Genomic DNA, 13,372 nt, shown 5'->3' on the forward strand with positions numbered 1-13,372 from the left:
TTTTACATTCTCGTTGCACTTTTGGGCCTTTGATAAGTGGGGAGAAGGTACCTGCACAGGTGGACCTGTTGGGTCACCTTTCCCAAGTCCCCGGGTCCTTTGAATACCTAATCAGTGTAGTGTGTGGCTTGAATCCAAAGTGTAAAGGTAGAAACCACCTTGTTGAAGTGCTCAGTGTAGGAAAATTGAATTATACTTGATGTGGCCAGCCCTGGCTGGGCTTGAACTGTACCTAGAACAGATCCATCTTGGAACAGTGGTTCAACAGTGTTTACAAGAGGTTTTTTAGGATTTATGAGGGAACAATTGAGAGGTTTGCTTCTGGATTCATAAACCGTTGAGAAATGAAGAGGAGCATTTCCCAGCCCTTTGGGAGCAATCAATTACACTTGCAAAATGATTCAGTATTAGGAATTATCACCTGCCAGAGTGAAACTGCCCAAAGGAGCGTGAACAACGCGGGGTTTGTTTCTGGTGTAGGCTTGGAGCTACTTGGTTCTCATCTCTCAGCTGGGAGGTGGGACTCTAAAGTGTTACAGTTGTTTCCCAAACAAACCTCTTCCTAATCCTGTATTAAAGCCAGAAGAGGGAGGCAAACAGGTTCTTCAGGGAATGTTTTTCTTTGCATTGCTGCTACCAGTCTCAAAAGAGCCAGCAAAACAAGCAGTTTCTGAGCCCATAGTCTCTACTTGAAGGACAGCAAATGCTCTGGAAGTTTGATACTTGTGCTACCAGCTGCCTGCGAGAACGTTGAGAAGATCTCTCACTTCTGCTCGTGTTATGGCTTCTTAGTATCATAGAATCATGGAATAGTTTGGGTTGGAAGGGACCTCAAAGCCCATCCAGTTCCATCTTGTGCCATGGGCAGGGACACCTCTCACTCAAGACCAGGTTGGATGGAGCTTGGAGCCCCTGATGCAGTGGGAGGTGTCCCTGCCCATGGCAGGGGTGGAACTGGAGGGGCTTTGAGGTCACAGGTGCTTCAAATCTTAGCTTTCCTTTGAGGCATGCATCTCCCTCTTGAGTAGGAGAAGAGGCTGACCAGAGGCAGCTCTCACCCTGGCAGGGTGCAGTAGCCAGGGGGAAACTCCTTTGCAGTTGAATTAAATGTTTTCTCCTGTATTTAGCAAATGAGCCCACAAAGGATGCCTCAAAGAGATGGCTCTCTGCAAGGACTCCTTGAGGTTGGTTTGGTTTCTGTGGCATTCCTGAAACCTTTCACTTTTGAAAACTGTGAATTCCTTGAGTAGCAGCTGATTTTTGAGATACCTTTGTCGAATAATGCCTGCCTGATGTTTGTCTGATACAAGTGTGGGTCTAATATAAAGCTGTTCTTGAGCAGAACTTGGAGCTCTTCCCTGACTGCCTTTTTGAAACCCTCTCTGCTGTAAGCCAGCTGGTTTTGTGCTGCTCACTGCTGGTATCTCTTTCCTTCTCCTAGAAGTCCAGTTCCTCTACTACAGCCAATGAGAAGATCACCAAACTCTACGAGCTGGGTGGTGAGCCCGAGAGGAAGCTCTGGGTCGATCGTTACCTGGCCTTTACTGAAGAGAAGGCCATGGGCATGACAAATCTGCCAGCGGTGGGCAGGAAGCCCTTGGTCCTTTACCGGCTCTGCATCTCAGAGAAGGAGATCAGAGGACTGACTGAGGTGGGTGACCAGGTGTCTGTGGTCAGAGCTGCTTCCTGTCTGGCAGTCACAAGTCAATGGGCCACACGATTCAAAGTAGCTTTGTAGCTCTGGGGTAGCCCTGGCTTCCCACTTACCTGTTTATTTTGCTTTTACTTTTTTAAATAATGCTAATAATAATTTTAAAAATGCTTTTTAATGCTTCCTTAATAGGCTGGGTTGTTCAGCCTGGAGAGAAAAGGCTCCGTGGAGACCTTAGAGCAGCTTCCAGTGCTGAAAGGGGCTCCAGGAAAGCTGGGGAGGGGCTCTTGATCAGGGAGTGCAGAGATAGGACAAGGAGGCATGGTTTTCAGTTGGAAGAGGGGAGATTGAGATGAGATCTTGGAGAAGTGTTTTCCTATGAGGGTGGGGACACCCTTGCCTAGGTTGCCCAGAGCAGTGGTGGCTGCCCCATCCTTGGAGGGGTTGAAGGCCAGGTTGGATGGAGCTTGGAGCCCCTGATCCAGTGGGAGGTGTCCCTGCCCATGGCAGGGGTTGGAACTGGATGGGCTTTGAGGTCCCTTCCAACCTGAACCACCCCATGATTCTATTGACTTTGCATCAGGCTGTCAACTGATCTCATGGCTAATTTGATTTGCAGTCTGTCCCTATTCAAATGATCTCTAGGTGGGGAAGAGAGTTTACTACTAGTTCTGAGTTTGAACACAACTGTGTCTGCCTTGCTTAGCCCTTAGAGCGTCCTTTGTTTTAGCTGGGGAGTGTTGCTTTCTTCCTAGAAAATGTATTGGAGGAGAAGGAACTTGGATATTGAGTTTAGAGCCTCTTGGTTGGTTGTGCAGGTCAGCAAAAACAAGAAGTGGTGTGAGTTAGCCACCAATCTCAACGTGGGCACGTCCAGCAGCGCAGCTAGTTCTTTGAAGAAGCAGTACATCCAGTGTCTCTACGCCTTCAAGTGCAAGATAGAGCGAGGTGAAGACCCTGCTCCGGATATCTTTGCAGCTGCCGATTCAAAGAAATCTCAGACGAAGATCCAGCCTCCGTCTCCAGGTGAGTTCAGACTTGGGTTTAGGGTGTGCAATGGATGCTTGCGCCAGAGGAGACAGTGAGAACTTGGAGGCTTTGTGCCCAGAGAGCTCCACGAGCCTATTACGGGTTGAGTGCTCTAGAATTCAAGCCCTTTCAAATGAGCTGCTGTTTCAGATTTGATGGGAGGCTCCGGTTTTGGAATAATTAAGCATAGTGTTCAATGCAGAAGTTAAAGGAGGACATGAGGTCCAGGCCAACAGTGCCTGCTGTGCATTTTGGTCTTCATGAAGTCTGATCCACTCTGTCTTATTTGCTTTAGGTTCATGACTTGAATCACTGCTGAGCTTGCCAACCCTTTAAGCTTCAGATTTTCCACTTTGTCTTATAAGTAAAACGTTCAGATGCTTTTTTTTCTGGTCAGGAACCTGTTCCTATACGTGAAGTAAGCTTTATCTGCTGTGAAGTTCCTGTAATTTTTGCAAAAAATGCCTTTTTGGTTCAGAAACCCAGCATTACCTTTGTCTGGCTTCTGAGGAAGGGGAATAATGAACCCTTTTTTGATTGTGCTGCAGTTGGGTTTCAGCCCCGCTAAGCCCTTGATCGACAGCGTGCTTGTCCAAATAATCTGTTGGCAACTACATTTATCTGCTCAGTTAGAGTGGTGGTTTTTATAAAGAACTAAATCGTGTTGTTTCGCTCGTCAGGAAGCCTGTCCTGGTGTAGCTCCAAACCTGGTGTATTTTGTGAGATAAAGCAACTTGTGTGTCATTAGAGCGACCTGTCTAAAGCGGTGTCTGAGTTCTGCTTAAACTAGACTACAGATCCATCCCCACCTCCTTCTAAAAACTTTCTTGCCCTCTGAGATGCCAGGAGGTGAACAAAGATGTTCAGAGCATTTGGAGCCTGGGACTTGTAGGATGTCAGCCAAGATGCCTGTCAGGATGGATGAGGTGGTGCATCATATTTTGTTTTGTTTTCGCCAATACAGGAGTGTGTGAAGGTGGTGACTCTGCCTTCAAGGGCCGTGGTGCAGGTGATCTGTGAACTGTTCCCCCACATCCTATCCCTGCACTCCCTGATCAAGAGCCCCTCCCCAGCTTTCCTGCAGCCCCTTTCAGTACTGGAGGGCTGCTCTGATCCTTTAAGCTGTATCAGTCCATGTTCATCCTCCTCTTCTGCTTCCTTTTTCCTCCTTTCTCTCTCGCTCCTCTGGATCAGCCCAAACAGAGGGTGTAGTACACAACACAAATCGCATTCTCAACTTCATCTCCAGACTCCAAAGCCTTCCCTGTTTGAAAGCCAAGTGGACAGCAGCTGAGGCTCTTAATCAGGGAGTGCAGGTATAGCATGAGGAGAAATGGTTTTCAGCTGAAAGAGGGGAGATTGAGATGAGATCTTAGGACGAAATGTTTTGCTGTGAGGGTGAGGAGGCCCTGGAACAGGTTGTCCAGAGCAGTGGTGGTTGCCCCATCCCTGGAGGGGTTCAAGGCCAGGTCGGATGGGGGTTGGAGCCCCTGATCCAGTGGGAGGTGTCCCTGCCCATGGCAGGGGTGGAAGTGGTGGGCTTGGAGGTCCCTTCCAACCCAAACTGTTCCATGATTGTATGATTTTGAAGTCCCGTCACTTGGACAAAGGGCTGAGGCATCCCACGCAGACACCACTTTGTGCTTCTTGCGGACTTTATAATCCATTGGTTTTGATTTTCCTTCGTTCCAGCCTGTTGTGGCCCTTGGAACTTTGTGAATTGAGGATCGCGCGGCATGATTCCACATTGGCTGCTTTTTGAGGCTGCAGAGCATCCAAAGGCCTTGCAGGATAATGCTCTAGGTAGAGGTCTCGGTGCTGGAGCTGTTTTCCATGTAGTGTGCATTCATAACCCTCCAAACCCAAACGTATTCACAGAAGGGCCTTGGCTGGGCCGGGTGGTGCCGCGCAGGCACGTGGCGCGGGTTTCCTGCAGCCCAGCTTGGGTTCCTGCTCACAAACTGCGGCGCGTCCCCGGGGTGCGGAATCAGTCTGCCGTTGGGTTTTAATTCCCAGAGTAATGGAACTGGCCTGGCTCCAAGCGTGTGTGAATTTGTGAGTGGGAGGGACAGCAGGGGGTGGGGACAAGCACCAACTGGCAGCGAGGTGGGGAATGTCTCGAGGCCTCTTCCTGCCGATGCCAGCGTTCCAAACGGTGAATTTCTGGGGGAAGCGAGCGGAGCTGAACGGGAAGGAGAACGGCGGGGAGGGCCCATGAATGAAACTCCCCGCTGAGCTTGCCTCTGCTCCTCCTTCTGCCAAGGCCTCCCTGGGCTGGGAGGGAGCCGTGAAGAAGAGGACAGGGTGCCAGGAAGGTGGGGTGTAAACAAACATGGCCTGGACGTGACCTCGGTGGATTTTAATGAAGAGCTGAAATGACTCATCAAGCAGCAGGGCTGAAGCCGAGGGATATCGCGTGCTGGGGATGGTAACTAATGGAAACATTAATGAAGAGTTCAGCTCTTGCCAGCTGCGAGGAGTGTATGAACCTGAGAGCTGGCAGTGTCACAGTGATCTGGGGCAGGGAGAGCTCCTCGAGCCGGTGGCACAGCTGGATCACACATGATGGCCTGAGATTTTTTCATGAAAGCTTACTGTAGTGTAAAGCAACCTGTATGGAGCCAGGGAACTTGCTGGACGGGTTTGGTTGTTCAGTGAAAGATCCATCATCTCCGGCATTCCCTGTTCCAGGAATCCTTGGGAGTGGTGCTTGAATTGACCTGCATGAATTAACCCCTCTGGAAGGGCAGAGCCTTGTTCAGAGTTAACTTGGTGATTTCCGCTTACATCCTGGAGTTTCTATCACTAAAAAGATGGTGAGGCTTCCAGGAGAGGGCTCGCGCTTCCAGGAGAGGGCTCGCGCTTCCAGGAGAGGGCTCAAACCCGCCTTCTTTCTCGATAGAAAGAGAACATGAAGGTGCACTGTAGAGCATCAGCCTTTGGAGTGAGATGTCCTGGGCAGCACAACATGGTGCCATGGTGGTGGCGCCTTGTGTAAAAGAACGTGGTAAAGAATAAAGTCACAATGAGAGCAAACATGTCCTCTCAGCTTTATGCTACTGCACGTGGTTCTTCTGGGAAGTCTGGCCCAGGTTCTCCTTGCAGCGTTTTGCTCCTTGTACTTCTTTGGCCGTGGTTCATCTCTGTCTCTTGGAGGGCTCTCTGCTCATGCGTTTCTGTTCTTGCAGCGGGTTCAGGCTCCATGCAGGGCCCTCAGGTGCCTCAGTCCACCAGCAGCTCCATGGCAGAAGGAGGAGACTTGAAGCCACCAACTCCAGCGTCTACGCCACACAGCCAGATGCCCCCTTTGCCAGGCATCAGGTATGAAACCATCGCTCCCAGTGTGACTGCAAGGGTGCTGCTGGGTCCCTACCACAGATGGCTCTTGTGGTGGGGCTCCCTGGCTTTGCTCCTTCGTTCATGGCTTACAGCAACACCGTTGGCTCTGGATCTGTGTGAGAATAGTGATTCCTTTGGGTTTGGGGTCAAGGACAGTTTTGTAGAAGGGCAGTTCTTTGTGACTTTGTTGGAGGAGTGTGACTGTGATCCTAGGGGACAGCAACACCTGAGAAAAAACGTGGGGAAAGGTATCCTGAGGAGCATGGTGGACCTCTATAATCCTGTTGTGGTTTTTTTTTTGGATCAGGAGTAACTTGGTGGGCCTTCAGGATGCCTTTGCTGATGGTAGTGATCCTACGTTCCAAAAGCGGAACTCCATGACTCCAAATCCAGGGTACCAGCCCAGCATGAATACCTCTGACATGATGGGTCACATGTCTTATGAGCCAAATAAAGATCCTTACAGCAGTGTGAGGAAAGGTGAGGAGGTCCTCGTGTGCTCCTTTCCCTCATCTTGAGTACTAATCCCTGTCTCTCTATGCTGGAATTAGCTGTAGGAGACCTTCTGCTTGCCCTCCTTCCCCAGGAGACAGGGCCTGTCTACGTCTGCGTTAGAAAGATGTGTTTACTGGTGGTTCTTTCCGTGTTTCAGCTCCTGGAAGCGATCCCTTCATGTCCTCAGGGCAGGGCCCCAACAGTGGTATGGGTGACCCTTACAATCGTGCTGCAGGTCCAGGGATGGGTAATATGGCCATCGGACAGCGGCAACACTATTCCTACGGAGGTCCTTACGACAGAGTGAGGTGGGTGCTTGAACCTCGTGAAACGATCGCTTTCACTTCCCATTGTGACTTTCCTGATCCATTTGAGGAGCGAGGGTGAATTCAAGTTGGACGTGTGCGGTCTTTGTGTTTGCTTCCCTGTAGGACGGAGCCCGGCAGGGGACCTGAGGGCAACTTAGCAAGCGGAACTCCGCAGCCCAACATCATGCCTTCCAGCCCGGAGTCGGGGATGTATTCTCCCAGCCGCTACCCGCAGCCGCAGCAGCAACAAAGGTCTGTGCGGGGTGTTCCCAGCAGCAGCTCGGCCCGGTTTGGGAGCTCTGGGATTGTGAGAGTGGTCACACAAGTAATGCATCTGTTTCTTCTCCAGACGTGATTCCTATGGCAATCAATTCTCCGCTCAAGGCACATCCTCCGGCAACCCCTTCCCTCGCCAGCAAACCACCATGTATCAACAGCAGCAGCAGGTGAGTTGTTGGCAAGCTTCTCGTTTGCTGGACTGAGGGACAGAAGAATCTGTGAAATTTCTTAGAATCATAGAATCTTGAAGGTTGGAAAAGACGTCACAGCTCATTCAGTCCAATCGTTACCCCAACCCCACTGTGCTGACTAAACCATGGCCCAGGTGCCACATCTACGTGCTTTTTGAACCCCACCAGGGATGGAGGGTCCACCACTGCCCTGAGCAGCCTCTGCCAGGTCTTCACCACTCCTTTGGTAAAGAAATCTTCCCTAATATCCAATCTAAACCTTCCCTGGTGCAGCTTGAGGCCGTTTTCTCTCATCCCATCGCTTCTTACTTGGGAGAAGAGCCCAGCACCCACCTGGCTCCAACCTCCTTTCCAGGAGCTGTAGAGAGCAATGAGGTCTCCTCTCAGCCTCCTCTTCTCCAGGCTAAACAGTCCCCGGTCCCTCAGCTGCTCCTCATAAGACTTGTTCTCCCGACCCTTCCCCAGCTTCGTTCCCGTCTCTGAACTATACGCCAGCCCCTCAATGTCCAACTCAAATTTGTGTTGAGGGGAGGATGAAAAAGCTTGGGACTCTGTGTTTATGAATGTGTAGAACTAAGTACTTTATACAGGAGACGCTTTTTTCCTAGTTTCCACATAATTTAGATAAGCTTTAATTAGCGTTCCCAGTGCTAGCAAAACAACGTTCTGAGAACGGAGGCTGTGCAGTTGGCAGGTGTGCATGTTCTGGTCAGGCAGCAGGAGATCAGGAAGCTTTACTGGGCTTCCCTTCCCCCCTGGAACATCCCAAACTCCATAACGCTTGGGGCCCAAGTGGTGGGATGAGGTTGGAGTCAGTTCTTGATCATTTGGGGGAGCTGTGGGTCATTCTGCACCACAATGCGGAGCTTTTTGTTGTCTTTGCCTTGCTGAACCTGCAGACAGAGGCTCCAGACCTGCCTCCTCTCCTGACTGCCCTGCTGCCTCCTACTCCTTGTTCCCCAAACCAGCAGGTTTGTTTCAGGACAGAGTTCGAATGAACATAAATCTCTTTCAAGAATCCTTGCGTGTGACTTGCTCTCTGTATCCGTGCCAAGACCTGTAAATGTTTTTCTGATAATTTTGAGTCCTCTGGTTTAGGAGAGCATGGAGAGGGCACTTGCTGAGCTGTGCTAAGAATAATTCCAACTGCTCTGCAGTTTGGCTCTGCAACCAGAGCCACAGGGCTCCAAGCCAAGAGTTCGAGTTACTCTGGCGCTCGGCATCTTTGAAGCCCTAGAGCTCCATCTGAAGCCAGTCATGACCGTGGAGCTTCCAAGGAGACTGTGTAGCAGCTTGGTCGACCCTTGGATGCAAGAGAGAGCTCGGGTTTTAATTCTATCTCAGCAACTGACTGTTTTCTCCATTTGCACTTAAAAGGAGGAGGAGGGAAGAATCTTTCTGGTTCCTTTCAGGGTTGTGTGAATTACCCTGAGATCACCTCTTAGAACTGGTTTTAACCTTTAGCTGCAGCCCGAGCGCTGCCACGTGTGTATATATATATGACGTTGTACATTGCACATACCCTGAGATCCCCTGCAGTTTTGTCCCCCTCTCCTCCCCCTTTATAGTATGACGAGTTACCGAGTTGATGACCTGCAAAAGCGAGACACAATTGTTTAATCTCTTGCCAGACATCCCTCCCTGGAGGATGCCGTACCGGTCTCTGTGGATAAAGTCATTGCTGTCTCAGCAGCCAATCAACTTATAGTGTATTTTTTTCCTGTTTTTTGTTTTCTTTCTAATCGAGGTGTGAAAAAGTTGTAGGTTCAGTTGAAGTTCCTGATGAAGAAACGCAATTGAGATTTTTCAGTGATGAATTCTGCATATTTGTATTTCAGACAATGTAGCTAAAAACTTGATGTAAATTCCTCCCTTTTTTCCTTTTTTGGCTTAATGAATATCAGTTATTCAGTATGAAATCTTTAAACTATATGTTCCACGTGTTAAGAATAAATGTACATTAAATCTTGGTAAGATGTTTGTAAGGGTTTTTTTATGAGCAGGACAGGGAGGTGACTTCGGTGCCGGCAGGTCTTGGTGCTGTGATGTTGTAGGTCGGCTCCTTGCACGGAGAACCTTCAAGGTCCTGTGCTTTCCAGCAGCTTTGGAGGCTGATAGCGTGTGGTCTGGCTTTGTTTTCTCCCTTTGGCTTGTTTTGGTGATGGAGGCTTTTGGTTTGTGCTGCGTAGGCTCAGGTAGGAGAGGATTTGTAGCAGGAGATGAAGCTGAGGCAGAGATGTGTGCTGTGCAGGGTGGAAAAGTCTCGGAAGGGAGGTGGTTCCCTCTGAGCTCTATAAAATGGACCATTTCATCTCCTTTGCGTTTTCTTAGAAGCTTGGTGTGGACTCTGACTTGAGAGGAGAGGGGGTTTCAGCAAAGAGCTAAAGTCCAGGTTCTTCCTGTCCAAATCTGCTCATTTCCATGGGTGTTTCATCGAGCCTGGAGCTTTATCCTCAGATAGTTGTAGGAGCCGGCTGGCTGAGCCGCACCAGGTTCGGTTAAAGAAGAAGGAAAAGCTTTTTTTGAAAGGCAAAGGTAATTTTTGTTCAAGCAATGTCCTTCTTTTATCCTGCTAGTCCTCTCCTAGGAAGCTCTTGGTTCCCAGAACCATCATTTGACTGTGTTCCCTAAACTTCAGGTTCCTAGAAGTCATGGTCTTTTTCTGAAGGGTCAGCTGGAAGTTCTGGAGTTCTTTGCCTGGCAACATGAATTTCTGAAGAGGCAGGAATGGTGCTGGGCTTCCTTAGCTTTAAAAATATTGAAACCAAGTTAGGAGATAGGAAGTCTGTGGGCATGTGCCATTCTGCAACAATGTTGATTTAAGCACAACTTCTCTCATCACTTCAGTCTGTACTCTGCGAGCTCTGGTTGATGTGATAATGTGAAAATCTTGTAGTGTGTTTTTTGGTTTTTGTTGTTTTGGTTTCTTTTTAACAGAACCTCAACACCAAGGCTGGAGAATCACAGGATTGTGGAATGGTTTGGGTTAGAAAGGACCTCAAAGCCCATCCAGTTCCACCCCTGCCCTGGGCAGGGACACCTCCCACTGGATCAGGGGCTCCAAGCCCCATCCAGCCTGGCCTTGAACATCTCCAGGGCTGGGGCAGCCACCACTGCTCTGGGCAACCTGGGCCAGGGCCTCCCCACCCTCACAGCACAACATATTTCTCCCTAGGATCTCATCTCAATCTCCCCTCTTTCAGCCCAAACCCTCTCCCCCTTGTCCTATCCCTGCCCTCCCTGATCAAGAGCCCCTCCCCAGCTCTCCTGGAGCCCCTTTCAGTACTGGAAGCTGCTCTGAGGTCTCCCTGCAGCCTTTTCCAGGCTGAGCAGTGCCAACTCTATCTCTGTCCTAGTACAGAAATTGCTCCAGCCCTTGGATCATCTTTGTGGCTCCTCTGGGCTCGCTCCGATCAATCTGTTCCCTTGCAATTAGATGCAAGATACTTTGTTTTAATTTAGTTCACACAAAATAATAATCTTGCTTCTTAAGTAATGCTACAATAGCAATTAATGGTTGCAGAGCTCTGGAACAAAGTTTTACCTATTTTTGTATCCTATTAACTAACAGGAGAGGCTGTAGATGAAAAATAAACTCTTTTTCAAGGACTAATGGAAGAAGAAATGGATCGTTGTCAAAGGTGCTTGTCATGGCTTTGGATGAATTAACATCTTACTCTAATAATTGAGCCTGTTTTTAATTTTAAGGATAGTTTAAAAAGCTAACTGATTTCTTTTTACATGTTTTCAATAATAAACAGGACTTCTGTATGACTTGTGTGGTTTTCTCCCTCACTTTTTTCCTCTTGCTTGTTCTCTCTCCAGTTTTTCCTGATTTTTATCCAAACTCTTTAAACTGCACTTGGACAACTGAAGTGTCACCTGGCAAGGGTAAGAATCTAATGGGAGTTGCATCTGCCTACATAATGTCTGTGTTTAAAAAATTGAAACACAGAAACGCAATAAAATCCCTTTTATGTATTAAATTAGTGCTTTCTGCCAGTCTTCTGAGGAAGAATGATTTTGCAAAATAAATATCTTTGAATGCGGTGTTAAAATGTTGTGTTTATTCCGCAAAAGAAACATTCTTTAAATTATTAGCGGAACAAATGTCTTTTAGTCTCTTTTAGGAAAAGTAGAAGAGGTAAAATACATTAAAATAATAGTTACTTATTAAATAGCACAAAAGGTTTGGTGAAAGCTGTGGGTATCCTGTTGGTTGCTCTTCTGCATGATTATTAAGCGTGAAGAAGCAGATTTGATCTGTTGATTAGGAACCTTAGATTTCAGATTTAAATCTGAATTTAAATTATATATATTTAGGCAATACATATAGTAAAGTGGCATTTGGATGCTATTATGTGTGATTATATATATAACTATATATAATAGAATCATAGAATCATGGAATAACCAGGTTGGAAGAGACCCACCGGGTCATCGAGTCCAACCATTCCTATCAATATATATATATAACTATATATGATATATATAACTATATTGGAAGTTTCTGCTGTTTAAAATCTTCTTACAGGCTGGGTTTTTGTTTAAAATGTATATGGCATTTTAAATGTAAATCGTACGAGAAGCCTTTCCATGAAGAACGTTATTCCCTACAGTAAATAATTGTATTTGAAAACCTAATGGAAATTCAAAATTGAAAAAACAGGCATGACTTGAGTAAAAGATTGGTCCCAGAAAATATGAATCTGTATATATGGAAGACTGTTCACAAATCTTGTATCTGTGGGCACTTCCTGGAAGGTTAGAATAAAAGATAGAATTCTGTTGGACAAAAATGCAAAATATAAAACCTGAATACAAAGTCTTAGCCAATTATTAATGTACATCTCCTGGTTTAATAGTAAGACTATGACAGAGGTTATAAATGAAGGAGACATAGAGGAACTTGAATAAAATCTGTACCATACAAATTTGGATTTTCAGAGTGCTGTATACAAATAGCTCTGAATTCCATCAGTCCTCTGAGGGGAGGGATTGATTTACAGCGAGCTAAACAAACGTCCACACTGCACATTTGGATTGGTTAAGCCCGAGTTCTTTCTGCAAGTTTTATTTTCTGCATGTTTTCTTTTCTGTGTGTCATGTTTGGATTCCGTGTGTGACTTTTTCTAAAACTCTTTCTATATACTGTAAGTTTTGCTTTCTGTGTCACCTCTTTATAAAGGAAGAGAAAAAAACTTCCCTTTTAATGCTTGTCTTTTCCCCTTTTTAATATTTTTAAAGGTGTCCAGCTGTTTTTTCACACCTTTGACCTGGAGAGCTCTCATGATTATTTGCTCATTAATGAAAATGCAAATTTTACTGCGCTTTGATTTATATCTGATTTTTCGATTTCTCATGAAGGCTTCAGCATCACATTTTCAGGTAAGAAATTCAATTCTGCTACGTGTCTGGAAACTGTTTTCAGATATTTTTAGTTGTAGATGGCAAAAACTTTATGAAGAATCAGGGAAGAAAAGAGCAATATAAATTATATAGTCCTTACTGTAGAAAATGGGCCAAGGTTTATAGGGTGGCGAACAGATAGACAAGAATGTTTGTTATGACTCTTTTAAGGAAACTCAAGCACATTTTTTGAAAATGTGGTCATATATCTTTTCGTTCACCCTTTATTTGACTTCTTGTTACATTTTTCTTCATATATAATTTGTTTTTTTTAACTCATTAGACTTTTTGTTACATCTTTAATAGAATCCTAGAATAACCAGGTTGGAGGAGACCCACCGGATCATCGAGTCCAACCGTTCCTATCAAACACTAACCCATGTCCCTCAGCACCTCGTCCACCCGTGCCTTAAACCCCTCCAGGGAAGGTGACTCAGCCCCCTCCCTGGGCAGCCTCTGCCAGTGCCCAATGACCCTTTCTGTGAAGAATTTTTTCCTACTGTCCAGCCTAAACCTCCCCTGGGGGAGCTTGAGGCCGTTCCCTCTTGTCCTGTGCCCCGTCACTTTCTTCATATATAATTTAGTTTTTTTAACTCTCTCACTTCTAAATCTGTTTGGGGGTTGAAATGAATCACGAGTTATGTGTACAAGGCTTATAAATAATTAAAGAA

At 46.8% G+C, this 13,372-nt stretch overlaps 1 protein-coding gene across 1 annotated transcript in view; it reads left to right on the top strand.

Moving 5' to 3' along the window:
* Window positions 1–13,372, top strand: part of LOC138732424 (AT-rich interactive domain-containing protein 1A-like) — a 43,454-nt gene that overhangs the window by 13,795 nt on the left and 16,287 nt on the right. The window contains exons 9-15 of the mRNA XM_069879036.1: window positions 1,442–1,651; window positions 2,470–2,677; window positions 5,869–6,001; window positions 6,327–6,499; window positions 6,672–6,822; window positions 6,946–7,074; window positions 7,172–7,268. Of these exons, the coding sequence (XP_069735137.1) occupies window positions 1,442–1,651; window positions 2,470–2,677; window positions 5,869–6,001; window positions 6,327–6,499; window positions 6,672–6,822; window positions 6,946–7,074; window positions 7,172–7,268 (1,101 nt within the window). The remainder of the gene's footprint in view (window positions 1–1,441; window positions 1,652–2,469; window positions 2,678–5,868; window positions 6,002–6,326; window positions 6,500–6,671; window positions 6,823–6,945; window positions 7,075–7,171; window positions 7,269–13,372) is intronic.

Source organism: Phaenicophaeus curvirostris, chromosome 31, assembly GCF_032191515.1.
Source record: "Phaenicophaeus curvirostris isolate KB17595 chromosome 31, BPBGC_Pcur_1.0, whole genome shotgun sequence".
In the NCBI taxonomy this organism is placed as follows: Eukaryota; Metazoa; Chordata; class Aves; order Cuculiformes; family Cuculidae; genus Phaenicophaeus; species Phaenicophaeus curvirostris.